At 36.9% G+C, this 25574-nt stretch overlaps 4 protein-coding genes across 6 annotated transcripts; 3 read left to right on the top strand and 1 right to left on the bottom strand.

Annotated features, from left to right (window-relative positions):
- The first annotated feature begins 1609 nt into the window (after window positions 1-1609).
- LOC105963983 (transcription factor TCP9) lies at window positions 1610-3267 on the top strand. The gene has a single exon (XM_088813998.1). The coding sequence runs from the start codon at window positions 1706-1708 to the stop codon at window positions 2807-2809; it is 1104 nt and encodes a 367-aa protein (XP_088670124.1). The 5' UTR covers window positions 1610-1705; the 3' UTR covers window positions 2810-3267.
- Window positions 3268-3816: 549 nt separating this feature from the next.
- LOC105963741 (phospholipase D gamma 1) lies at window positions 3817-9493 on the bottom strand. Of its 2 annotated transcripts, XM_088813991.1 has the most exons (11): window positions 9303-9493; window positions 7257-9227; window positions 6778-6894; window positions 6353-6547; window positions 6013-6261; window positions 5857-5925; window positions 5620-5767; window positions 5389-5537; window positions 5125-5295; window positions 4822-5019; window positions 3817-4365 (listed from the first exon to the last, which is right to left on the bottom strand). In XM_088813991.1, the coding sequence occupies exons 2-11, from the start codon at window positions 8952-8954 to the stop codon at window positions 4072-4074; spliced, it is 3288 nt and encodes a 1095-aa protein (XP_088670117.1). In that variant the 5' UTR covers window positions 8955-9227; window positions 9303-9493; the 3' UTR covers window positions 3817-4071. The 2 variants fall into 2 exon arrangements, with proteins under 2 accessions (XP_088670117.1, XP_012843640.2); XM_012988186.2 differs by lacking the exon at window positions 9303-9493 and having other exon boundaries at window positions 7257-9254.
- A 1889-nt stretch (window positions 9494-11382) lies between these two features.
- Window positions 11383-14339, top strand: LOC105963740 (RNA-binding CRS1 / YhbY (CRM) domain-containing protein). 2 transcript variants are annotated; one of them, XM_088813969.1, is made up of 6 exons: window positions 11383-12047; window positions 12622-12749; window positions 12912-13137; window positions 13618-13745; window positions 13860-14058; window positions 14196-14339. In XM_088813969.1, the coding sequence occupies exons 1-5, from the start codon at window positions 11480-11482 to the stop codon at window positions 14043-14045; spliced, it is 1236 nt and encodes a 411-aa protein (XP_088670095.1). In that variant the 5' UTR covers window positions 11383-11479; the 3' UTR covers window positions 14046-14058; window positions 14196-14339. The 2 variants fall into 2 exon arrangements, with proteins under 2 accessions (XP_088670095.1, XP_012843639.2); XM_012988185.2 differs by having other exon boundaries at window positions 13860-14339.
- Window positions 14340-15268: 929 nt separating this feature from the next.
- On the top strand, window positions 15269-21604 carry LOC105963739 (calcineurin B subunit-like protein). Its single transcript, XM_012988182.2, has 13 exons — window positions 15269-15882; window positions 16871-17051; window positions 17164-17223; window positions 17385-17548; window positions 17641-17704; window positions 18163-18231; window positions 18320-18415; window positions 19056-19100; window positions 19770-19840; window positions 20432-20498; window positions 20774-20824; window positions 20970-21080; window positions 21166-21604. The coding sequence occupies exons 1-13, from the start codon at window positions 15416-15418 to the stop codon at window positions 21382-21384; spliced, it is 1665 nt and encodes a 554-aa protein (XP_012843636.2). The 5' UTR covers window positions 15269-15415; the 3' UTR covers window positions 21385-21604.
- The last annotated feature ends 3970 nt before the right edge of the window (window positions 21605-25574 follow it).

The following is a 25574-nucleotide window of genomic DNA, read 5'->3' as shown; positions in this document are numbered from 1 at the left end:
ACTCGAAGAGTCCCTATCCTGACCAACCATGTGGGGACCTATTTCCAGCAAAAGTGGGCTTAGTGGCGCTCACAACCCATATTATTCGGGCCCCCCCCTTCGAGTGGGCCCCACTTAATTACTATGTGAAATTTTAACAATTTGTGCTATTTTTGCCCTATGGCTAGGGTTAGAAATTGGAATATAATTTTTGTATCCTCTCCAATTTGATCGGTATATTTTCGATTTTGTAACAATATTTTTAATATGAACTCCGCACAGTTTCGATTTCCAATTGTGTTTTGTAACAAAATAGTAATATATTGTAGACGCCGATACGATTTAATTTTTTTTTTTGAAAACTCTGATTTTTTTTTTTTTTTTTAAGATTGATATTTATAATATAATTTACTAAGAATGAAAATTTTGAATTGTGCGTAATATTTTACGATGAAAAATAACCGATATATTTCACCAAATGTAACTTCCCGCATCTATAAAACCCTAAATCGTCTAGAACATTAATGACCGGTGTAAAAGTTAAGGGCCACTTAGCACCACCACCACCACCACCATGGTCCACCACCACCTAGAGCTGGCGTCCACCACCACAATCGGCACCTAGCACACCCCACCCACACCTTTCTTGGAGGGCCCCACCCCCTAACCCCGGGTTTGAATTGAATACTGCAATCTTTATTTATTTATTTATTATTTATTAGGAGATGACGAGGTAAGCAGGCCCCACATTTCCATTAAATAATTGGATTGCTATTATTTAAATAACATTTTATTTTTATTTTATTTTAATTAAATAACGCACAATTCAAATATATTGACAAAATTAATTTTTATATACAAGATAATCCCTTTATATTTAAAATAGCATACCATCTCATGCATGAAAATCACACTTATAATTAATTTTTTTTATATACTTGATAATCCATTTATATATTTATATGGACGTGAAGAAAAATCGAATCTAACAACATTTTTGAGGAATATTCCTTAAAATTTAAAAATTGAAACATCTTCTGGACCCCATACATTGTTGGCCCATGATGTGTATAGTTGGCTAACAACCGTTAGATTTCTACATCAATATTTTTTTTTGTTTAATTAAAAATTATGGTAGACTGCGGTCCATCCTTCAGGTAAGGTTAAATCACGAAAACTCCCCTCATGTTTAGATAATTACAATTATTTCTGAATTTTCCTACACGTCTACCCATATCATGTCAAATTTAACAGAATCTTCTAGATTCTATGAAATGTTCTCTAGTTTGTATTATTTTTATGCAAAAATGCAGCTTCTGATGAACAATGATCTAATATTTACAAGTCAAGAGACACAACGTAAGATCATTTTGTTTCAAAATGTGGAGCTGTAATGGTGTAAAACTCGTACAAACTGGATAATATTCCACACAATCTAGAAAATTCCACAAAATTTGCACCGTAATGGTGGATATGTAAGAAGATTCATAGTTGAAGGGTGATTTTAATTACTGAAATATGAGGGGTGTTTTTGTAATTTGACATTACTTCAGGATTTGGCTGTAATTTACCCTAAAACTTATTAATCCATATTAATAAATTATTTTATACTTGTAACATATTAAATCATTCTAATGAAGTTTATATTTCAATAATGCTATTTATAGAGACTTAAAAAAATCATTTTCTTTGTTATCCACTCTCCTAAATTTCACTTCAAATTTCAATGGCTTCATCACAAGATAAAGATTTCCGACGAGATAATTCAGAGGTTGAACTCAGCGCCGCCGCAAGAGAATTCAAGATTTTCAGTTCTCATGATCGGAGTCAGCCGCCACCGCCGACGGCGGCAGCACAGCCACTTCGCGCGGCGGCGCCATTACTTAAAGAAGAAGAGCATGATCACACGATGGCTGAGAAACCAACTCCACAGCCACCACCAGGAACAGTTCCGCCGCCGCAGATGAAAAGATCTTCGACAAAAGACCGCCACACGAAAGTGGAGGGGCGGGGACGGAGAATCCGAATGCCGGCGGCTTGCGCCGCCAGAGTCTTCCAGCTGACACGTGAGCTCGGCCACAAGTCCGACGGCGAGACCATACGTTGGCTGCTGGAACAAGCGGAGCCCGCCATCGTAGCCGCCACCGGAACCGGCACCGTACCCGCCATCGCCATGTCAGTCAACGGCACTTTGAAAATCCCGACCACAACCACCTCCACCGCCGGCGCCGCCGCCGAGGATCCCATGAACCGCAAGCGCAAGCGTCCGTCTAGCAGCGAATTCGTCGATGTGAACGCCGTCGGCGTCCCGCCGCCGTCAAACTCCGCCGCCGCCAATAATTTCTCCATTATCAGTAGCAATAATTCCGCAATTATCTCCACCAATGGCGCTTCGGTGTCGGCCCCACTGATGTCGGTGATACCAATCTCCGCCATGTGGGCTATTCCGACAGTCGGGTCAAACTCAAATTCATCAACCCCGACATTTCTCATCTTCCCGCCAAATCAAACCGCGCAGACGGTTCTCGCGTTTCAGCCGGCGGCTGCTGCTTCTCTGAACGTGACGCCGGTGGTGAATTTCTCCGCTGCGCCGCGGCCGGTTTCTGCTTTCCTCTCCGCCATGCAACCCGCCGTACGGATGCCCCAGATGAATCTGCAGACTTTTATGAGTTCGAACTCGGCGGCGGAAAGACCGAGTTTTCCGAGTTCAAGCAACGGCGGCGGGGGCTCCGCCGCGAACAAGGCTCAAATGCTGAGAGAAATTTCTTGGGATATTCGCGATAAAAAGGAGTTACCGGCGGCCATGGCTACTCGTTCCGCTAAGAACTGAGAATTCTTAGCTACTGGTGAATTAAAAGTTGGTGGTGGCCGGTGGTGGACCGGTGGCGGACCGGTGCGGGCGGTCGTGTGATGGCGGAGCAAGACGTACGCCAGCTTAGGTTGGCAGGCGGGGCCCACGGAAATAGTTGGCAGAGTGGAGGTGGGGGCACGGTGGCCGAGGTGGTGGTGGTGGTGGACCCCACAGGAGAAATTTCTAGCGAGGCGGCCGCTGCGTGGTCCCCGTATTAGGCGTAGGTTTGAGTTTTGACCCACTGCGGCCGATAAAATTAGCAGGCTGGTGGGCTCGGGATGACGTGGCAGTAAATGGTGGGCCCGCCATTGAAGACACGTGGTCCCACTATTTGTTTATTACTAGTTACTTAATTGAGATGATTATTTTTGCTTCAGGTTGGCGATTGGTACCGAATTTGTTTTTAATTAACAAAGAGCCCTCAAACTTTTGTGTAATATAGTTTTGACCATAGCTCCATAATTTGGGTGGGAAATGAGGACCACGCTCGTGGTCCATATTTGGAGCCAGAGTATGGGTAAATTGTGGGTCAGGTCCATACATAATAATTAATTATTTTCACTAATAAACAACTCATTTAAAATTAATTAACTCATTAAGAAATAAATAAATAAATCATTAACTCAAAAATTCATCACACGCCGTCCAATGGTATCTAAAGTCCCCGCCTAGGGTCTGCAGTTTGTATTTGGTCCCATCGATCTGATCAGATTCGGTTCGATCCACACGGAATCGATTTGCTTTAAATCTAGATAGAAAGTCGGGACTAAGTTGATAACTTTAAACATGAAGTGCACGCAATCGAACAAATTAAATTTGATTTCTCAATTCCCAAATCGTCAAATCCCAACTCATCGCCCCTCTCTCTCTCTCTCACACACACACACACGATCGGATCCACATGAATCGGCACCAAATCCGGTCCAAATTGAGTAAATCGTCACTCGTACCCCCGAACCTCTTTGCACACGTCAAACCGAATATCATTAAGCTAAAGCGTTAACGATATCAATTTACGGTACTTAACCAAACCAAAAAGTTGTCACTCTTTACATAAATTTCAACTTCTGAGATGCTATTATATTCCACATCTACACTATACATCCAGTTAAAAAAAAAATTATTTACAATTCCTACCACACAATCATCATCACTTTTCTCCTCCCAAAACACACACACACACACACACACACACACACACACACACACAAAAAAAAAAAGATGCCGATCCATTTTGCAAGTTAGATAGTCAAATTTTCTTGTATAGCAAGGAATGACCCGACAATATTCCCACCCACGTCAGGAAAAGTTTCGGATCCGGGTAGGGGCTTCACTTTACCCGTTCGATCAACATCCACCGGGTATTTCAATAGGTGTCCCCTCATTTCCGACACCTCGTTCGATGCAAATTGCTCCCAATTAGCTTCCCCCATTGTTCTCACACGTCGTACACACTCCACCGACTCAGGCCTTGTAAAGCAATCCTCCAAAAGCCCGATATGCTCGGCCCATAATGACATCCTATATCCATATATCTGTTTTTGTACCAAAAAACTTTTTTAGCGAATTTTAATTCTAATTATGTATCGTGATTATGAGTTTATTGCATTCTGCATCCCTGTTATATTTCGAATTGCTAAAACTCCCCGTATTACAAATATTAGTAAAAAAAAACTATGATGCATGCATTTTTTGGCGCACAAATGAGGCCTTAGTGTCTTTATTTTTCTTGATTCGGTCGTGGTGGATTTGTATTTTCTCGTATTATTTTCTTCATTTTATAGTCATATAATAAATCAAGAATGTTGGATTTTATACTAATCGTAACATTCTTGAAACCCAACATTCTTGATTTATAATAGTAAAATGACTATAAAATGAGTAAATAATACGAGAAAATATAATCCCCCACAACCAAAACAATAAAATAATATCTTAATATGTGCCCCTAATTAAATCTAAGTTTCCAAATTAGTCGAAAAATTACTTACCTGCCCTTGTGGACTTGATAGTTTTTTAGCCCACGTGTGATGAGGTTGATAGGCTCCCATCGCAATCTCCGTGTCTCGAGTACCCTCCATTGATCTTTGATTAATATTTGCCGACCCTATAATTACATACTCATCATCGACTATCATACCTTTCGAATGTACGTATATCATGAATCTTCGATTTTTCCTACTAAGTCCCTGAAAAAAAAAATTAAAGATCACTAGTAATTCTAGTGTAGAAATATTCATTAAAAAAATTAGGATACTATTTATTTTTTGGTAAATAAGCAATTAATACAATACTTGAGGAGTGTTTGCTGCAGATTGATTATCGGGAAAGTCGTTGAGGTCAACAGCCTCACGATTTCCGAGGCAGTAGAAATTCAAATAATCTTGCGGTGAGTAAGCGTCTTCGAGCCCAACTTCCACTAAAGCTTTGTAAATAGTTTCGTACATCATTTGCATGGTTTTGTGCTACGGAAAAAAAAAAAGCAGCAATTTTTATATATTTATTTATAAAACTAAATATATATATTTATACATGTATGTATATACATCAACACACACCTGCCAAAATAGAATCCTCTGAGTAGCTGCACCGGTTGGATTACCTTCCGGCCACATTGGAATGACAATATAAGCAGCAAACCTTTCATGGGCTCTAATTTTTTCGGCAATTTTTAACGCGATTTCCATTGGAATCAAATTATTAGCACCTAAAAAAAATCACGAACGCAGTTGAATTAAAAAAAAAACACTATTTAGAACATACGGGAATGAGAAACACGGTTTTCTTACCAACATCCTTGTACTGATTCCAGTTATACGAGGACCCAATGAAGTACTGATTCTCAATGTATATGAAATGTTGTGCAGCGCGTATGGCCTTTATGTATGCCGTATGTATACTCATATCTATAAGTACATTCTTCCCACACACCAAATTCTGTTCCAAAATCGAATTTTTAAAATAAAAAAATTCGTAACTTTACCGTAAAAAAATTAAAAAAGAAAAAGATCGAATTTTTTGCTCACCCTCTTTGTACCATCTTTAGGATCCTTCGGAAAACCTTTAACCGAATTTGAATCAATCGAACGAAACACCTACACAGTGTAATAAAAGAAGAATCTTTGGTAAAAAAAATCGATAGTACCATTGTAAAAGCACAAGGTACAATCATTTAAAAAAACCTGCACATGCCAACTCTCCGGATCACTGTCGGTTATACAAGGAGCATCAGACAAGCCCAATATTTCAGGCATTCTTTCTATTCTAAGCAAAGCATCATCGTACGACATTTTCAATTTTTTTATTCCGTGTGGCTTTGAAGCCTTAAGCCACCGCTCCTCGAAATTGGACAGCACATCGTACGCTGCGGGCCCGTCAATTTTACAGTGCAAATCGTGCCACGGCTCTCTAGGACAGCCAATAACATTCCCCTGTTAAAAAAACATTAAGGGGTCGGTCGATTCTTGAAATTATTAAATGAACAAAAAAATTAAAAGTATAATTCAAGAAAAAAGAATTTACTGTATAAGTAGGGTTATGATAGTCATCCGAGTGCAAAGTTTGGAGTGTTCGAAATATGGGATGCTGAGGTGTATCGTATCGCCCATCACACAAGTCGAGTCCACCTAGGAAAGAGATTATGCTTCTTCGGTTATTACCAGCATCTGCATCTACTATTACGGTTTTTTGATGGTGTGTATATATAACTCCAACTTCCTAATCATGAAATCGCAACACGTCATTAAACACCAAGTATTATAATCATTTTACATTTCTTTCAAGTATTATAAAGAAATATGTTTTCGACCAATGAAAAAACATACTTCGAGCAATCCCCACACATGCTACTATTCAACAGCAAAAATCATAACCAAATATTTTGGGAAAAAAAAAATCGAAAATAAAAACTAAGAGCAAGAAATTATATTTTTAATCTGAAAACATACCCTCTGCTTAACCCAGCTGTGACGCTTTCCAGCCACTCGAGGACAAAGCAACACTTGAACAGAGGAATGTTTAAAAAAACGACGAGTTTCTTCGTCGTGAGTTTGCATAACTCCATCCTGAAAGTGATTAAAGGAGATATATTATAAATAGAATTTAAATCTCATAACAAAACTACACACAATGCATCGATTTTGTTCCGTCACAGCACATGAAAGAAAACGGCAAAACATAGTCAAACTTTGGCTCATAAGCTTCGAAAGCCATTCACCACCCTTCTCTAAATTCTAATTAGGTTAACATAGTATCAAGAAATCAAATTTGTTCCACTAATCGAGGTTTCATCCACATTCGATAAACTCTAACACCACACCACACGACTTCCATAGGCATTATGATTTTTGATTTCACGTCACATTTCAAGATTTTCTTGCAGGAGTATATAAAAACAAAAATAAATTAATCCGATATTTAGACTTACAGTTTTGTAGCCCAATATACTTCTCGACGTAGGATCATCCCAAACAAGAAGCAAAACCCTAACACCTTCCTGCGATTTCGACTTCAAAAGCTCGCCTAAAGTGTAATCCGAAAGAGAATTATCATCTCTAACAAGCCTAACTTTATGCCATACAGACCAACCCGTAATATAAATCAATCTCCGAGCATTACGTATCGCCTCAAAAATATCCCTCCAGCATTTACCATGCGCATAATTCGTCCCGTTATCGAGCATCAGATTCGGTAAAACTCCATCTGGCACATGAGCATCTTGATAAAGGGTAACTTTCCCACCTCTCCTAAGAGGAAAATAAGTACCGTGAACTCCCGGATAATCGGGGCCCGCACCAATCCCATAATGGTATATACTTAACTGCTCTATCGGATAGTACTGTATCGAAAGTTTCAAAACAGCACCGTTCTTGCATGGCTTGCCGCTAGGGTTAAGAATCGGAAAAGAACCATTAATATTTCCTCCTCCATATATCTGCTCGACCGGAATCGAAACTGTTCCGATATGCTGCGTACCCAAAACATCGTTATCCTTCACAACAAAGTTCACTTCCGCTGCATGATGAGCAACCGGGACGACAAATTTCTGCATCCAAACGGGGTTTTCGTCGTTGCTTATTACATAAGTCCGTCCGAGAGTGGCGCCTGTAATAACTATAGATACGTAAGGATCGCTCGTGATCTTACGGTTTATCTGCCCTTCGATCTTGCTGCTCACGTTGCCAGGCAGTTTGTTGAACATGTCACCGATTGTTTTGTGGAACATGTCCATGTTGGGGAGGTTTTTCGCTTCGTGCACCAAAATATCCAAGTTGCCATGCAGGAGCAAAACCTTCAACGAAGTTTTAGGAGACGAAACGTGCACGAGCTGCATATCACTGTATTGAATAGTAGCGTGCGCGGCTGCATTTGGCGACGAAGAAACGGGACCCACCTTGCCCGAATTAGCAGTCTCCCAGCTCGAAAACGAGTTTCGATAACCATATAAACTCTCGGGGTCGTTAGGTTTGTTAGTCATAGGCAAGGGCCCGGAGTGGAACTTTTGTGGGGAAGGTGATACAGAGGGCTTGTTTTGACTATCGGACAAACGCATATTTGATAACTGGTCGTCTATAGGAGGGTAGAGGGAAGGGTAAGTGGGGTTAATATTGTCCACGGAGGAAAAACTGTTTTGGTAATGATGATGATTAGGTTTAGGAGGAGCCTCGGATTGAACTTCCGGCGGGTGCAATCTTCCGGATTGTTGGTGGTTTAGGTATTGGAAAGAATCGTATTGGAAACTACTGAATGTATGAAGAGCAGGGGAGGGAACTGGAGGGGGTGGTTGTTGGTATGCATGATGATATTGATAAGGGTAAGGGGTATAATCGGAAGGTGGGTAAGGCGAAGGAGGAGGTGCGTGTGATGGTGACGGAGTTGGGTAAGCGTAGTTTAGATGGCCGGAATGTGAAGTGGTGTAAGGGGTTTGGGTTTGGTAATGTGAGTGCTGCGGGTAACCGTAGGGGGCGGGGTTAGGCGGCGGATAGGTGGGGGGTGGGCCGGAATTCGGAGGGGGGTATTGAATTGGGGGTGTTGGGGGGTGAGTACTGTAGGCATAACCAGGGTTCATGTAGGGGTATGGTGATGGAGGGTAATTATTGTTGTTATTGTTATTGTGGTTGTCCATTTTCAGACACAATTTTTTTTTTTACAAATTAAGCATGGAAAACTGTAAGAGACTACACAATTGTGAAAAGGGACCTCTGTTCTTGAATCAAGAATTGATTTTTCCTTCACCTGAATTATTTCAGACTGACGACGAAGAAGTTATCCAGATAAAGGAAATTTATAAAGATTGAATTTTTAGAGGTAAGAGAATTGATCAAGAAAGAACGTCAAATGGGTTCTTTCTAATTTCTTTCAACAAATCAAGATTTAATACCTTTTTTGAGCTTTGATCCTGAAAAAAAAAATTGAAAAAAAAAAACCTAAAATGATCGACCAAGATAGATAAAAGAGGAATATGATTTATTACCTTTGGAAAGATGAAATCTTTATATCAATTCTCCGATGTTAAGAACCCGAGAGTGGGGAAGAACACCAAGAACACGATAAAAATTAAAAAGATTAAAAAAAAAAACCAGGTGAAATTGTTGTCTGACAAGTTTTTTCAAGAAAAAGGTTCAACTTCTTACCGGTTATTCCAGGTTGCGAATTCAACGTTTTAACGCTTCGGAGAGACGCAGGTTGGACAAGTCCAGGAAGTTTCCCACTCACACGCTTGGTTTTATCTTGTACACGTGGAGCTATCCTATTGGCTCTTTCGGAAACACGTCGCTTCTTTTTGGGTTTTCTTCCTTCTCCGGACTATTTTTTTCAACTTTGAATGTTATTTAGCAAATGGAAAAAAGAAATTAAAAAAGAAATTAAAAAAGAGACAAAACTAGGTCAAGTATTTCTTGAAAAGTCATTTTATTGCACTATTAGGAGGAAGATCTCGAAGCTTCATTTTATAATTCTAATGGTCCCACAAATCCTTTGAACTAAATCGGCTGTTAGTAGGTAATATTACCATCTATTATTTTTTTATTCTAATACTTTTTGACCATTTTTAATTGTCGTTTCACACATAAATCAAAATTGGGTAATGATATATGCAGGCCAAATTAAACATTCAGGCACTTTTTTACCATGATTTTTTACCTTTTTACCATAACTATTTACCTTTTGTACTATTCATATGCACAAAATCGGACTTTTTTTTATTCATGTGCTCGTGTGAATTTACGCGAGCACTTGGCAAGTGCTCGCGTAAATTCACGCGAGCAGGCCTTGTTAATTTTTTATTTTTTTTTAATTGCTCGTGTGATTTCACACGAATAGAGAAGATATGCTCGTGTGAAATCACACGAGCAGAACGTCTCTGTTCGTGTGAAATCACACGAGCAATTAAAAAAAAATAAAAAATTAACAAGGCCTGCTCGCGTGAATTTACGCGAGCACTTGCCAAGTGCTCGCGTAAATTCACACGAGCAGGCCAAAGTCCGATTTTTTTCGTTTTTTTTTTTTCGGATTCGTAATCTACATAACAAGAAGATCGTACAAACGTAAAAATTACATCCGATCTGTTGACGGTTTGCACGGGCTTTGCGAAAGAAAATCGAAAGGGTAGAGAGAGTTTTTGAGTTTTTTACCTTTTGTTTTTTGAGAAATGGTAAAAAATGTGCCTGAATGTTTAATTTGTGCCTGCACAAATCATTTAAGATCAAAATTTGACGATACTGATCCTATGACAAGTTGACAACATCATAGTATCATTATGTCAGTTCTATATTGATATAGACCGGATTGTCTCAAAAGCCCAAACAATAAGATTTTACAAATAAAGTTCATGGTCGCTCATGTCTAGTCCGCTGAGCCAGCCACTAGTCTATATAGAATAGTTATAGGTGGCGAATGTGAATAATGAAAGGCCGAAAGTTTGCAATGCGGCATGGACTCGTGAAAGGTCCATTGGACATTATACGAAGCGATAAGATCCCAGAACTCTCCTCATTTGAACTGACCAGAAACAATTTACAAAGAACGAAAAAAAACTCGCCTTCGACATACGTACAGCTCACGAAAGATCACATCACGTCCACGTGTGAGTATAATAAGAGACAAAAGGGGAGTCCACCACCCTGATCCTAAAACATATACAAGTATATCCTCAAGAAGCAAGGCCCATAACGCGTATTTAAAATACACCTTACACTTGTTACGTTATTTAATACACTCGACAATTCCGGCTTATTTAATCGTTGGAGTGCTGACGCCAGAATATTCTTCCCCTGACACTCCCTTTTTGCAGATTTTTCAGGTCGAGATTCTTCTTATTTGGGCTTCATTTATTCTATATTCTAAGGTCCATCTCATTTCTTTCTATTGGAATCAACCATATGGACCATATCAACTCTAGGCCCAACTCATTTCTTTATCTTGGAATCAGCCACATGGGCCACACTATATACCATTGTATAATTTTTAATTCGTTGAATTGTGAAAAAAAAATGTATAATTTTATTAATACAATTAAATCATTTAATAAAATCAATAAGCAAAAATAAGAAATTAGAAATGTAGTACCAAAAGAAATAGAAGTACCGTTAAACCCCAAACGCACCGTCAAATCTAAAACCCCTACGGCGGTTCTCTTACTATGAGAGAAAAATGGTGACCTTTCTCAGCCGTCTCTTCCGCCGGAAAACACCGCCAGGAGTTTCCCTTCTCTCCGCACGCCGCCCTTTCTCCACAGCCGCCACCTCGCCCTCAAAGCTCCGATCCAAGTACTCCTTCGTACCTCCCCCCTCTCTCCACCCACAGCCCCCAAATCGAAGCACCATTTTCCAACCCGAACCCGAATTCAAAGTCCGGAAGGTATCCAAACCCCCTTACCGCCCGCCCTCATCTCTCGAGCGGTCCAGCCCGCCGCTCAGGTCCGACGTCCCGTTCGATTTCCGGTTCAGCTACACCGAAAGCAACCCTAAAACCAGACCAATTGGACTGAGGGAGCCGAAATACTCCCCTTTCGGACCGGGTCGCCTTGACCGGGTATGGACTGGGGTTTGCGCCCCGGCCGTCGACCCGAAGGTGGGGTCTGCCGGAATTGATGGTGAATTGGAGGAGAAGAGGAGAGTTATGAGAGATAGGGTTCAGGGAGAACCCTTGACTAATGCTGAAAGGAAAGCCATTGTTGAGAGGTGTCAAAGGCATAAAACCAAGAGGCAGATCAATTTAGGTATTTCTATTTTACCTTCAATTAATTTTTTGTATTTATTGAGATCGGGTTATTTTGATTTAGTCTGATTCTTGATACAGTGATTATGTATTATTCACAGAAATCTTAGCTGCTATTGTTTGTTATGTATGTGCTTATACAAAACATGCATGATTGGATTAACTTTTACGGGCAACATCGAATGCATTTTATCGGGATACAGTGTCCGTAGTAATGCCTTTGCTTTTCGAATTTGTCAGTTAAAATGTAAGTTTATACTCTATTGGATAAGTTACTGTTCAGGTAAACGGTAAAACCGAGTGCTAAAAACTGCATTACATAGTGAGGATATTTTCGTCTTATTTCCCCCTATTAACAAAATTCTTGCAAGTATATATATTCATTTGTGGTTAATTATTTGTGATGGGAATAAGCACCTTCCAAAATATTCTTAGCTCTCATCGAAAGTTAGACCGAAGAATTCAGCGGACTATCAATTATCGAAACTTACTTTCTTTACAGTTTAAGACAACAATTGAAGTACTCAGGTTCTCATATTGATGTTAGATCATTCGTTTTTTTTTTCTTTCTGTAGGGAGGGATGGATTAACACACAACATGCTGAATGACATACATAATCACTGGAAACACGCCGAGGGTGTAAGAATAAAGTGTATGGGAGTGCCTACCGTTAATATGAAACATGTATGCACTCAGTTGGAGGTATTTTCTTTTAACCATATCGCTTGCTCCACATTTTGTCGGATTTTTTTTTCCTTTTCTCTTTTCATTTATGTGGATGTTAATCTTTTGGTGTTGTTTTTGAGTTATAGAATTACGTATATTATGTTATGTTTTAAGCATTTTTGCATGTCGATATTTCAGGACAAAACATTTGGTAAGATCATCCATAGACACGGTGGCCAACTCGTACTTTATAGAGGTAGAAACTATTCGACAAAAGAAAGGCCCGTTATTCCATTGATGTTGTGGAAGCCACAAGAGCCAGTTTATCCTAGGCTTATAAAAACTACTATCGATGGCTTGAGCATTGATGAAACTAAGGAGATGAGGAAACAAGGATTGTCCGTTTCTGCCTTAACAAAACTCGGTAATAATTTCAACTTCCGAGTTTCTTTATCTTTTTTCTTCGTTTGGTTATAGTATACACTATCTGAAATGATAAATGTCGTTTCAATTTTACTGGTACTGTTTCAACTTCAAATGTGATTTTGACTATTTTTCAGTTGGAATTTGGTAAAAGTCAAAACACAAAATTTATAGTTCTTCGAGTTGGCTTTCTAATCCAACTTGAATCAGCTACATTGGATATCGGGTGAGAAATTTATACATGATTGCGTTACACGAAAAACTCGAAACATCAAAGTTGTAGTCAATGTTCATTTTCACCCGATATCCAATCTTGCCGATTCAAGTTAGATTAGAAAGCCGACTCAAAGAACTACAACTTGTGTGTTTCGACTTTTGCCAAATACGGTCTAAAAAAGAGTCAAAATCACATTTGAAGTCGAAACAAAAAACCTTTATCACCTCCCATATATCATAACATAGTGAAGTTTACTGCTTGCAGCTAAAAATGGCTATTATGGCAGTCTAATTCCAATGGTTCGTGACGCTTTTATCTGCGACGAGTTGGTTCGTATAGACTGCAAAGGCCTTCCAAAGACCGATTACAAGAAATTAGGGTGCAAATTAAGGGTAATTAATCCCTCTCTTGTTATTAAAAGACTGCAAATTAAGGGTAATTTTCTCTTAGTAAATTATATTTGACAAATTTGCCTACTCGGTGGGTTCCGTTTTACAAAAAAACAGGACTTGGTGCCTTGTGTACTCGTCACGTTCGAGAAGGAGCAGATTGTAATTTGGAGGGGTGAGAATTATAAACCTGCGGAAGGGGGTTACTTTCTCGAGGAGAGGGAATTATACGACGACGATTTATCTCTTGGAAACGAGCAGAATAACACGGATTACAATTCTGGTGATTCCGATGAAGAGTGATTCGTCGAGCATGGTAATGAAATTATGATGTCTTTACATTTAATTTTTTTTTTGCTAATATATGTTAGAAAAAGAAAAGAGAAAAATGGTTTATGGTACATATTATTTAATAACTTGTCACACATGCCTGCTGCTGATGAATTGAATCAGATGGTGCACATGGTGGTGTGTATACAATTATACATATATACATTGGTTGTTGAGATTTGATGGGCACCATGTTCAATGTGGTATTGGTACCTTTCTATAGTATTTTAATTCTTCTAGTAGTATTAATCTTTAGTATTTTTGTAACCATCATTTTAATTCTTGTAACAACCCAATATTTAAGTATTAATCAAGTTGCCATAAATAGTTTTAAAGACTTTAAATATCATTTAAATATGTAATTATTTGGTCGGCAGAAACTATTAAAGGGGAAAAAGAAAGATAATACAAAATCCACAAAGGATGTCATCGCACTTGATTAAACTCTCCTTTTTCCATTTCCATCATTTTTTTTAATTAGGTGGCCAATAGAGAATATCTATCACTAGTAATATAAAATAGTAGCATGATGTGACCATGTGTGATAGAGAGATAGAGAGAGAGAGAGAGAGAGAGAGAGAGAGAGAGAGAGACCTTTTTTAAATAAAAGGTATTTTGTTCAATGTTTTTAACGTAGTAATGTATGAATATTCGTTTTTTTGCGCAAACTACGGTCAGATCAAATTACGAAAAACATTCTCATCTTTGGGTTGTTACAACTATCCAACAATAATTTTTTTTATACGTTCGATGTCAAATTTAGTGGAATCTTCTAAATTATGTGGAATATTCTTTAGTGTGTACCCATTTTACCTCAGTTTGTACCAATTTTACCTTATTCGAGCTCCATATTTTGAAACGATGATCATAAGATGTTTCTCTTGACTTGTAATTATCAGATTCTGGTGCATTAGAAACTGTATTTTGCACAAAACGAGTACAAATTAGACAACATTATACATAATCTAGAAGATTATATTGAATTTAACTCTATAAAAATGGATTCAGTGGTGTTAGTAGTAGTTACCCAAATAAGAGAGGTTTTTTTTGTAATTTAATCCTTATCTTAGGGGATTGCCATAATTACCCCTATGTTTTTACAATCAGTCGACAACATGGGTAAAATCGACATTTCGTGTTTATCATCTTCATATCCAAAAAGTTTTCTATTTTCACTCTCTTTTCCCTCCTTTCTTAATTTAGTGAATTTAATTCCAATTTCACATATTTAAATATTCAAACAAAAATCAATCACAGTATTATAATCCCAATTTAGCAGCTCCACTGTCACAGTTTTCCTCTCTCTCTCTCTCTCTATCTCTCTCCACCTTCCATCCCCAGCAATGGCGGCAGAAGACCACTCTCTCTCTACTCCCCTTCTCTCATCTGACCACGTCATCCTCACCGTCCACGACCAAATCGACACGCCGCGATCAACATCCGCATCCCAATCTCTATCCGCCGGAAATCATCAAACCCTATTTCAATCGAGCGATGAGGACCGCCATAATCCGTTCGCGTTCATCGGTGCGCACGATGGGTTCGATGTGCCCGGATCCAGCACAATCGACCCGTTTCGGAACCACACGCCAGCCGTTGAGGGTTTGTACGAGTGGTTGAAGATTTTGATCTGCCTGCCCGTCGCGGCTGTCCGTCTAGTGCTATTTGGACTGTGTTTGTTGGTGGGTTACGTGGCGACCCGTTTGGCGTCGTACGGATGGAAGGATAGGCAGAATCCAATGCCCAAGTGGCGGTGTCGGCTCATGTGGGTTACCCGTATTTGTTCCCGCGCAATCCTTTTCTCATTTGGGTATGCCTTTCCGATTTTTGTGTTCTATTAGTATGTTTTTTTTTCCGAAGATTCAATATTATAGCTCTTTTGTTGGAATTTAATCGGTTAAATTTTAAGGATTCTCGTGGTGTTGAAATTAGATACATAATTTCATATATCAGAATTTTATGTTTACACCGTTCACACACCCGAGTGTCTGATGATTTTTGGTTTGAACAGTTGTTATGCAATGATGACCCACTTTGCCCCTTCCATTTTTGTGCAAATTTGTAATGCTTTAATTTGGGTTGACTTGTATATTTTCGTTCCCAACAGCTATTCTTAAAGTTCAGTAGCATGCTTAACGGAAAAAAAAAATCGAAGGTCTGACTGGGCAAGCATAACAGTTCAATGAAATTTGATTGATATTTAGTATTACATATAAGCGAGTATTTAATGATTAGTAGTTAGGTCAATTAGATCTTGGGCAAAGTTATGAGTTACATTTGAATGATTGCATTTTATGAGTTACATTTGAATGCTGGCAGTACTTTTGAGGGGGTCAATTTGTAAATTTCTTTAGTAGCTCCTTACAAATACCAGTTTCACATAATACCATGACTTTATCGAAGAACAGTTGAATTTATGTGATTCTTTTGAAGAAAATTTTGGGATCTCATGCAATTGATGATTAGAATATTGTCTATCATGTAATATTTTGGACAAGGAAGGCTGTCCATCTGTCATCACTATGATTTTATCTCCATCTGGTCATTGGATGCCGTAGACTGGTTGGGACCCCTAAGAAACATTTATCTGTGGCATACATGTTCATGGTTTCTACAATTTATAATATGTTAAACAAAATATAAAATGATGAACATATTTATAGGATGTTGCTGTAAGATAATGGTGAAGTTATATTGATGCTTTCCTGAAGATGCTATTTCACGTTCCTTTTTGAGATTCTTGTTCATTCAGAAACTCACTATTTCCTTTTTTTTTGGTGTGGTTTTTTACATTGCAGCTACCATTGGATAAAAAGAAAAGGAAAGCCTGCCCGAAGGGAGGTTGCTCCTATTGTCGTTTCTAACCATGTTTCGTATATTGATCCTATTTTCTTCTTCTATGAATTATTTCCTACTATAGTGTCATCTGAATCGCATGATTCCATGCCTTTTGTTGGAACCATCATCAGAGCAATGCAGGTATTGTAGTACATATAATGTGTTATCTAAGTTTCATATCTTTATGAATTATTATAACTGCGAAGCTTGCCCTTGCAAGTAATGATTTAATTATGAGGTCTATGTTCTGTAGGTTATTTATGTTGATAGATTCTCAAGGTCATCCCGAAAGCATGCTGTAAATGAAATAAAGGTAGAAAGAATCCATCTGTGCTGTCTTACTTTCTGCTTTGAACTGAAGCAAAAAATCAATGAAAAATGCTGGTAGTTTGATGAGAATATTTAAGATTAAAAAAGTTCTATTATATATAAGCAATTTGATACAGAAATTTGCTTTTAAGGATTTGAAAACAGAGAAAAGCCTCTTGCAATCGGTTTCCTCGAGTGCTTTTATTTCCTGAGGGAACAACAACCAATGGAAGATCTCTAATTTCCTTTCAACTTGGTGCATTCATCCCTGGTTATCCTGTTCAGCCAGTTATTGTTCGTTATCCACATGTACACTTTGACCAGTCCTGGTAAACCCATCTTTCATTTTTTCCATTGTTTTTTTTTCTCGATGTCCCTTCTAGTTCTTTATGAGATTCACTTAATGTAACATCTTTTTCAGGGGGAACATTTCAATTGCAAAGTTAATGTTCAGAATGTTTACGCAGTTCCACAATTTCATGGAGGTCTGATTCAAATCATTTTTCTAGTTTTAGATTTTTTTTATTCTATATCGTAGTTATTACTCTCATACTATTATTTTACTGTAGACATGCTCCTGCTGCTGACAGTGTAAATAAAGTTTTAAAACATCATTGCTTTAATGTAATCATATACCGATTGATATGTAGCAACCATATGAGGGTTGTGCTGGTTTTACTTACATGCTGAGTTGTATGATAGAATTGCAGAATTTTACAACAACTTTAAGCTGTTGTATCATTTCTCTCAAAAGAGTACCCCTAGTAAATATTTTTTAGTATGTACAATCTGAAAATTACTGTTGTAGTTGAAAGGGATTTTGTATATCCTATTGCATGATTCATGCAATATGTTTCTGTGACATCCTGTTAAACCCGTACTTTCACACTTTATGTCTCTGTTGATCTGATGCAGCCACATACATCGTTCTTACTATTCGCAGGTTGAGTATCTTCCTCTTGTCTCACCTCATGAAAGTCGAAAGGAAAATGCAGTTCATTTTGCTGAGAGGGTGAGTCTTGTCTAGTTACATCTTCATTGTGCTACTTGAGTCTCTAATATTTCAGCCTTCAAACAAGATAGTGTGTTGTTAAATGCAGACTGGTCATACAATTGCAAGTGCGCTCAATGTTGAACAGACATTACATTCTTATGGAGACTTTATGCTTTTTACAAAGGCAGCAGAATTAAAGCAGGTTGGCGATTTGTTCCCTTAGTAGCATCTGTTGAATTGCTTGTGATAGCCCAAAGCTTTATGTATCGCTTTATTGTGTCATCCCTATTAGCAGCCCATCTATTTTGCCTTATTCACTATTACGTGTTGCAATCTTTACTCGAGCCATTTTAAGCACTTCTATTATCAGCTACTCAACATGCTTTAGAGCCCTTCTATTGGCTACTACTCAAAATGCTTTAGAGGGAACATAAATATAATATGTGGTGCTGAATGAGTCTACCTCAAAGCTTCCATGTAATAGTTTAAGTAGCAGTTTATTATTATTATTTTTTTTATAAGTCAAATGTAGAGTCCTTTGTTCTGTTGGATTTGGTTCAGTAGTTCTATTTACTCTTATATTGTTTTCTTATGTGTATAGATATTTATCTTCCAATTTTTGTTCCCATGATTTTAGTAATTCCTATTTGTGTAAGATTTGTGTTACATGGTTTAGTCATTTACTACAGTAATATGTAAAGGCTTGCGGTTTAGCTAGATTTGGTTCAGATCATGTCTATCATTGTTTCTTTATTCGTGTGTACGTTACTTGGTATGTATGTCATCTTCTTATCTGGAATTTATTGTTCACTGATAGCATATTGATTTTTTTCTTTCATCAGGAGAACCCGTCGCTGTATATGGTAGAAATGGCCTGGGTACAATCGGTAAGTTATAATTTTGCAAAAAATTACGAAATAGGTTAATTTTCTTTTATTAAATCTTATTTTATTCAATGTGTTTGCATATCTGTTTTCATTGCCATTTCACATCCGACAAATACAACGCTTCAGACATTCAGGACATGAAAGTAAGGGCGCTTTGTAGAAATTTGCAATCATTTGAATCAAAGCCCTCTTCATTATAGTTCCTGCTGTAGTACATATTATCTGAGTTATAGTTAATATCTGGTAATCGTAAATGCTTACTTTCAATGGAAATTGGTAACAATTCTTGCAAAAAAGAGGACCTTCCTAAAGATGAAAATAATTCTCAGGATCATAGTTTGGGTATTTCACTTTAGATTGAAAAATATGTCTGGCAGAAGTGTAATAACAAGGTTAACTTAATTTTACTTTGCAAGCCCCAGGGCTATTCGTGCCTGTACGCTCTGAATATCCCATTGTCCCCTTGATTCTGAAAAAATAACCTGGAAATCAGTTGCTAAATATCAAGGTGGTTTGGACTGAGCTATGATTGCACAATCAATAAATACATGGGCTAAAAAATGAATTAGACATACTTAGAGTTGCCACTTGCAATATTCTTGGCAACATGTAAAAGTTCAATATATCACTTGATCACTGAGGTATTCATGCACCACCTTTTATTTTCAGTCACTGCATTTGAAGGCTTTGGAAGCTGTAGACTTTCTGGAGATATATCTGCAAATGAATCCAGATCCCAGGTATTCTGGAAAGTTGTCGTTTTTGTAATAATATGCCATGTTTATATGCATAATATACATACATGTAGTAATTTACATAATCTCTTTATTTATAATGGAAGGCAATATTAATACTTTCTGCATCTCAGTTACATATATTTAACCTAAATTGGTTCTTACCGACCTCTCAATGTTCTTATCCCGATCATGTTGCGTAATTCATCTTCTTTCCCATGCTCTATCAATGCACAGATTCCTTAAAAAATACGTATCTTTTCTCAAGTGCAGGTCAAAATGGTCATGATGGGAAGCTATAAACTATTGAACTGTAATGAATTGCAATAGACTTTGTTAATAACAGAAATCGGAAACCAATTGCTGGAATAAAGCAACAGTGTACTTTGAAGCAGCACATCAATACATCCTTCCACAAAATTAAAAGAAAGAAAGGGAAAAAAAGAGAGTGAACATTGTTCAGTGAATAAACCTACAACAAGAAATAGGCATAAATAAAATGAATGCGGATATTAAATTTGCTAATAACTTTCAGAATTTGCATTTCTTTGTGGATATAGAGTATTATAATGTTGAAATCATGCATCTTGTTTACAGGGGACAAGTGGAATTCCACGACTTCCTCAGAGCTCTAAGACTGAAACCTTGCGGTCTCTCCGAAAAGGTCATTTTTTAAGTTTTTCCTATTGCACTTGCTCTTGTCCTTATTGTATTTCACCCTCTCGAGATATCCTTAATTGTTGAGTTCAACCTTGTATTGGAAAAAATTGCCACATGATAATTCAACAGACCATATCCTTTTATGTTTCTCTGCCTCAATGCTTGAGCTTAAAGATTCTTGCTAAATTATCATTAACATGTGGTCGTAAATCTTTACTTGATTTTGGCTTCTCTTTATTATTATTTTTTTTTAATATTTCCTCCTTTCCTATTCTGCAGATGTTTGAATTCATTGATGTGCAGAAGATTGGTAAAATAACATTTAAACAGGTAATTTGTTATTCTAATCCATATTTGTTACTAATTACGCATGGGTATGTTCGAAGTACTTTCGGTGGTATCGGGACACCCATCCAATTATAGTACAAGATCGAAGGTGCGAGATTTTCTCACAGTTGAATTCTATTTTTATCAGTTCTTACTCGGTTCGGCCCATATCTTGAAGCAGCCACTGTTTCGCCAAGCATGTGAACTAGCATTTAGCGAATGTGACACGAATGACAAGAATTACATTTTAAAGCAAGAGGTTTATTATTCAATATCCATCTCTACGTATTATCCCTCATTCGTAAACTTTTATTCTCACCATTTCCTCAATTCTTTCGTGACAGTTACAAGACGCGGTTTCGCTATCGATTCCAAACTTGAACTGTGAAGAGATCAACGCGCTGTATAGTTTATTTGACGTGGATAATCATGGGAAAATCGGGAGGAATGAATTTGTGGCTTGCTTGAAAAGGTACCCATTGCTTATTGCACTTTTTGCTCCCAAATTGTTGCACATGAGCTCGTCGATATCCGATCAATGTTTATTAGAGGAGGTGTTGTAAGGAGTGGTGATGTGTTTTGTGAAAAGAGTTTATTTAATTAGATTAAAAACATATGATTATTTGTGTAGGAATATGAAATCTACACTTGTTTGTATTTGATGTGTGTTCCCTTAAATATGAAACACAATAACTAAGCATTTGATGACATCATCATTTGTCTTGGTGAATTTTGCTTGTGGATAGATTCTTTGTGTTTTATGGAAATTGAATTGAATTGTTATCCATGTTTAATTTTCCTTTTTAGTATGTCATCAAATATATTAATACAGTAGAACCTCGATAAATTAATACTCGATGAGAGAAGAGGATTAGAAGAGGTGAGGGGGAGAGGCTTAAGTACCTCAGATAAACGGTTGTGATAAAACTATCAAGATGAGCGGTCCAGATCAATTTTCGAGAGAGTTCAATTAGATAGACGGGCTTTGTGTGCAAACGAGCCGTTTGTTTCGGTGGGCCACCTCAAGTAAATATGGGCTAATGGGCCGAATTCTTGATAAATTCTTTCGGGCCCAAAATGCAAAAGTGATTAATTGAGGGAATTAGCAAAGAAATAATTAATGTGAAATTTAAATTTCCCCTTTTTACCCTTTTTCCATGGTCTGAGAAAAAGCAATTATTGATAACAAAAGTACAAAATGATTTATGGTACAGAATGAAAGAGTAACCAAGTTGCATGTGAGAAAGCCTTATAAATGCTAAAAAAAAGTGTCGGAAGTGTAATTTCAGGGATTAGTGGGTTTCTCCTTCTTCGGAATTTTTGATTCCTGTTTTCTTGGAGATTCCACTTAGATACTGTAAAAATTGTCGGCCAAATATTATTCCTTATAATTTCAAAATATCTTTTACCACTAACACCTTAAATGAAAATAAATACTTTATCATGGATACAATTGTAATTTTACGAAATAAAATATTTATTTTTAATTAATTTGTTTTGTCTTGTCGCTGTAAGTTAGCTTCCAACCGTATTAACATCACACTGCAAAAGGCCAGATGTATTTTGTGGTTATATATGAATCTTAGATCTTATATATCTTTTTCGACAGCCATCTAAGGTACGCTGAGGGGGGCTGCGGCCCCCAACGGTTGCTAGGTCGAGTTCGACATATGGTTAGACTACTATAGTTTACGCTCTCGTGTGGTTTGTGAGTTATATATCGCACGAGAGTGGAGGATCTACCCGGCGCATACACATATATGGCTGGTTGCAGGTGAAGGTAAGGGGTCCCATTTTTTTTTTAATTTGTGTACAAAAATAAAATAAAAAATAGGGTAAATTACAAACACCCCCTGAGGTATGGTTAATTTATTTAAAAATCCCTCTTGTTTGGATAATTACATCTATCCCTCAACTATGTTTTTTTCTTACATCTAACGTAATCATCTAGATTCTGTGAAATGTGCTCTAGTTTGTACTTGTTTTGTGAAAAAATACTGTTTTTGATGCACCGCAATTTGATATATACAAGCCAAAAAAACACATATTATGACCATCTTGTTTCAAAACGTAGAGTTCGAATATAATAAGCGGGTACAAAAGTGATAATATTCTATATAATCTCGAAGGTTCCACTAAATTTGATGAGTTGAGGGGGTGGTTGTAATTATCCAAACAAGACGGGGTTTTCGTAATTTGACCATACCTCAGGGAGGTGGTTGTAATTTACCCTAAACAATATGAACTCTACAAAATAATTTTTACGAAAAATGATTAACTTAAAAGTAATAAAATAAACGAATGAAGCATGAAAAATGAAATTAAACACATTATTTTGGGAGGTTATAATGAGAAGCAGTTGTGGGGCCCACAAGGTGGTCCCCGACCACGTACAATTGCATACATTTTCTTAAGATTCGAACCCTGAAATTCTTAAAAATACCAAAAGAGTCCGAAAAACCTGTGCCATTGGCCACAAAAAGGCATTAAACCCCACACCACTTGCCGACAGGTGTTGCCATTACACCTTTTCAGTTTAAAATAATCTTTTTTGGGTGTTAATATTATAATAATTCATTTTCTGGGGATTCCACTGTAAAATATTATTTTTTTTTATAGATAATTTTACTCCAAATATCTTCTCGAGAATCAAATTCATAGGCCATTGTAAACATTTGTTTTTCTTCTCTCACCGGGACCATTGGTATTAAAATAGTAATTTGTAAATAAAAATAGTAAAAAAAATTGGGAATAAAGTTTATTTAGACAAAGTATTGTCCTCAAATGTAATATTTTATAATTTTTTAGTGGATTACATGTCAGAACGATATATCTAGATCGATTCCGTTGAATATAATCAATTTTTATTTCTGTTGGACATCGTAACTGATCCGAATTACAAAGTACGTGAGTCTAGTCATGTGTGATCATCATCGATTGTCTTTATTCGTTGCGATTGCACGCTAATAATTGTTTGATATATCGGATGTGAACCTATCTAATTGATCAGTTAATTATTAATATTTGATCGTTCATTCAACCAATCTACATAAAAATAATTTACGGACAAATTCATTAGATTTATTCCCCGATAATGATTTTACTAGTCAATTATAAATAATCGATTCTTGCTCACTTTTACAAGGTTGTACGTTACTTTTGATTGCTTGAACTCTCTGAAATTTTCTCGATTTGATGATATACCAATTTACTTGAGCGTTGCATGGATCACTCGCTCGTGTGCAGTGATCTACGCTTCGCAGTCCACATTAATTACTCCACGTAAGTGATACAACTTCAGTATGCATCCCATTTTTCGAAACGTATTTTAGTTGATTGACTTATTCATTAATTTCGCAATCACTCAAAACTTAAAGTTTTAAAATTCAAATTTAGTAGACTTGTCTATTTATGATTTATTTACATTTTAAACCAAGAGAGATATTTGTGGACTATAATTAGAAAGATGAACTGTAGAAATGAATGTGACCTTTGAAAATTAAAGGATGAAATTAACTAGATAAAGAAAATAGGGACAATTTAGATATTTTTTATTCTTTTGCTTGAATTTTATTCACTACTTTTGAAAATAAATATTTATCTACATCATTTATTGCAAAGTCAATTGTAGCAATAAATACTTGTCCAATTTTTTTTTTTTTTTTTTTTTTTTTTTTTTTTTTTTTTTATTTATTATATATTTTTTTGGGGCTCAATCTGAGGTATAAAAGTATAGGCATGTCAAATCACAAAGTTCTCAATAATCAAAATATTTCATCTACCGGGGACTAGCTTTCGACTAGGTGAAAATCTTGGGATAAAGATTTATCTGTATCATTGATTATTGATTTTGTCTCGAGTTCTAAATGAGTTGAGTCGTCTCGTGAGATCGATCGGTGATTCGCCTCGACCTTCACAAACTCGGCTCAAGCCAGATCGTCAAATTGGATTCAAGCTCAGCTCGAGCGCGACACAACAGTCGGGTTTAGTTTGAGCTCGACTCGTTTATACTCCTAACTAAGGGTGACAAGGAATAAAATTTGAGATATTTAGGTCGTTTCTTTTCGATTTTAAAACTAGTGTAAGTGAAACATTAAATTTTGGTATAACATAAAAAATGAGTATAATATTAATAACTAGAACGATTGAAATTTAGATTTTGCACTATAAACGAACGAATTTGTTATCCCTCAAGTTTATCCCTCAACCTATATGGTTGGCTGCGGGTTCCTGCATTATCAAAAAAAAAAAGTTTACACTGATTCCACATTTTGTCTCCTATGTTCTCAAAAAATATATTTGGTCCTTGTTTAAAAAATCAACATTTTTAGTCTTTTTCGTTAATTTCGTTAGCACTAACGGAATCAAGCATGTGTTCATCACTACCTTAATTGACGAACTAACGGTAAATTTACAAAAAATGGCAAAAAATGTTAAATTGCTGAAACATGAGGGACTAAATGTATAATTCTTGTGAACATGAGGGACCAAATATGGAATTGGTGCAAACTTGAGGGGTGAAAACTGTAATTTCCCCTATTTTTTGATTTGATGATTTTGTCTGATCAATATTTCAAGAAAATTAAAATTAGAAAAAAAAAAATTATTTTCTTCTATTTATAATACTTCTATTATTTAGTAGAAATATACGGTGAGCTAATTAATAATGAAAACACACACACACACACACAGTGAATTTGTCCACTTGCTGGCTTCCTTTAATAGAAATAAAACGCAATGATAGAAACTTATA

The sequence above is a fragment of the Erythranthe guttata genome, chromosome 2, assembly GCF_056151865.1.
Source record: "Erythranthe guttata isolate IM_541 chromosome 2, IM_541, whole genome shotgun sequence".
Taxonomy (NCBI): Eukaryota; Viridiplantae; Streptophyta; class Magnoliopsida; order Lamiales; family Phrymaceae; genus Erythranthe; species Erythranthe guttata.
The sequence above is the reverse complement of the archived record's forward strand: the minus strand, read 5'-3'. Positions and strand labels throughout refer to the sequence as shown.

Excerpts from the sequence above, each read along its gene's own strand:
- LOC105963739 (XM_012988182.2), top strand. The coding sequence starts at position 15,416 with ATGGCGGCAGAAGACCACTCTCTCTCTACTCCCCTTCTCTCATCTGAC. Across the intron at positions 15,883-16,870 it reads GCAATCCTTTTCTCATTTGG|CTACCATTGGATAAAAAGAA; the intron begins GTATGCCTTTCC and ends TTTACATTGCAG. Across the intron at positions 19,101-19,769 it reads AAATGGCCTGGGTACAATCG|TCACTGCATTTGAAGGCTTT; the intron begins GTAAGTTATAAT and ends TTTTATTTTCAG.
- LOC105963740 (XM_088813969.1), top strand. The coding sequence starts at position 11,480 with ATGGTGACCTTTCTCAGCCGTCTCTTCCGCCGGAAAACACCGCCAGGA. Across the intron at positions 12,048-12,621 it reads CAAGAGGCAGATCAATTTAG|GGAGGGATGGATTAACACAC; the intron begins GTATTTCTATTT and ends TTCTTTCTGTAG. Across the intron at positions 12,750-12,911 it reads ATGTATGCACTCAGTTGGAG|GACAAAACATTTGGTAAGAT; the intron begins GTATTTTCTTTT and ends TCGATATTTCAG.
- LOC105963741 (XM_088813991.1), bottom strand. The coding sequence starts at position 8,954 with ATGGACAACCACAATAACAATAACAACAATAATTACCCTCCATCACCA. Across the intron at positions 6,548-6,777 it reads ACAGCTGGGTTAAGCAGAGG|GAAGTTGGAGTTATATATAC; the intron begins GTATGTTTTCAG and ends TTTCATGATTAG. Across the intron at positions 6,262-6,352 it reads ATCATAACCCTACTTATACA|GGGAATGTTATTGGCTGTCC; the intron begins GTAAATTCTTTT and ends TTTTTTTAACAG.
- LOC105963983 (XM_088813998.1), top strand. The coding sequence starts at position 1,706 with ATGGCTTCATCACAAGATAAAGATTTCCGACGAGATAATTCAGAGGTT.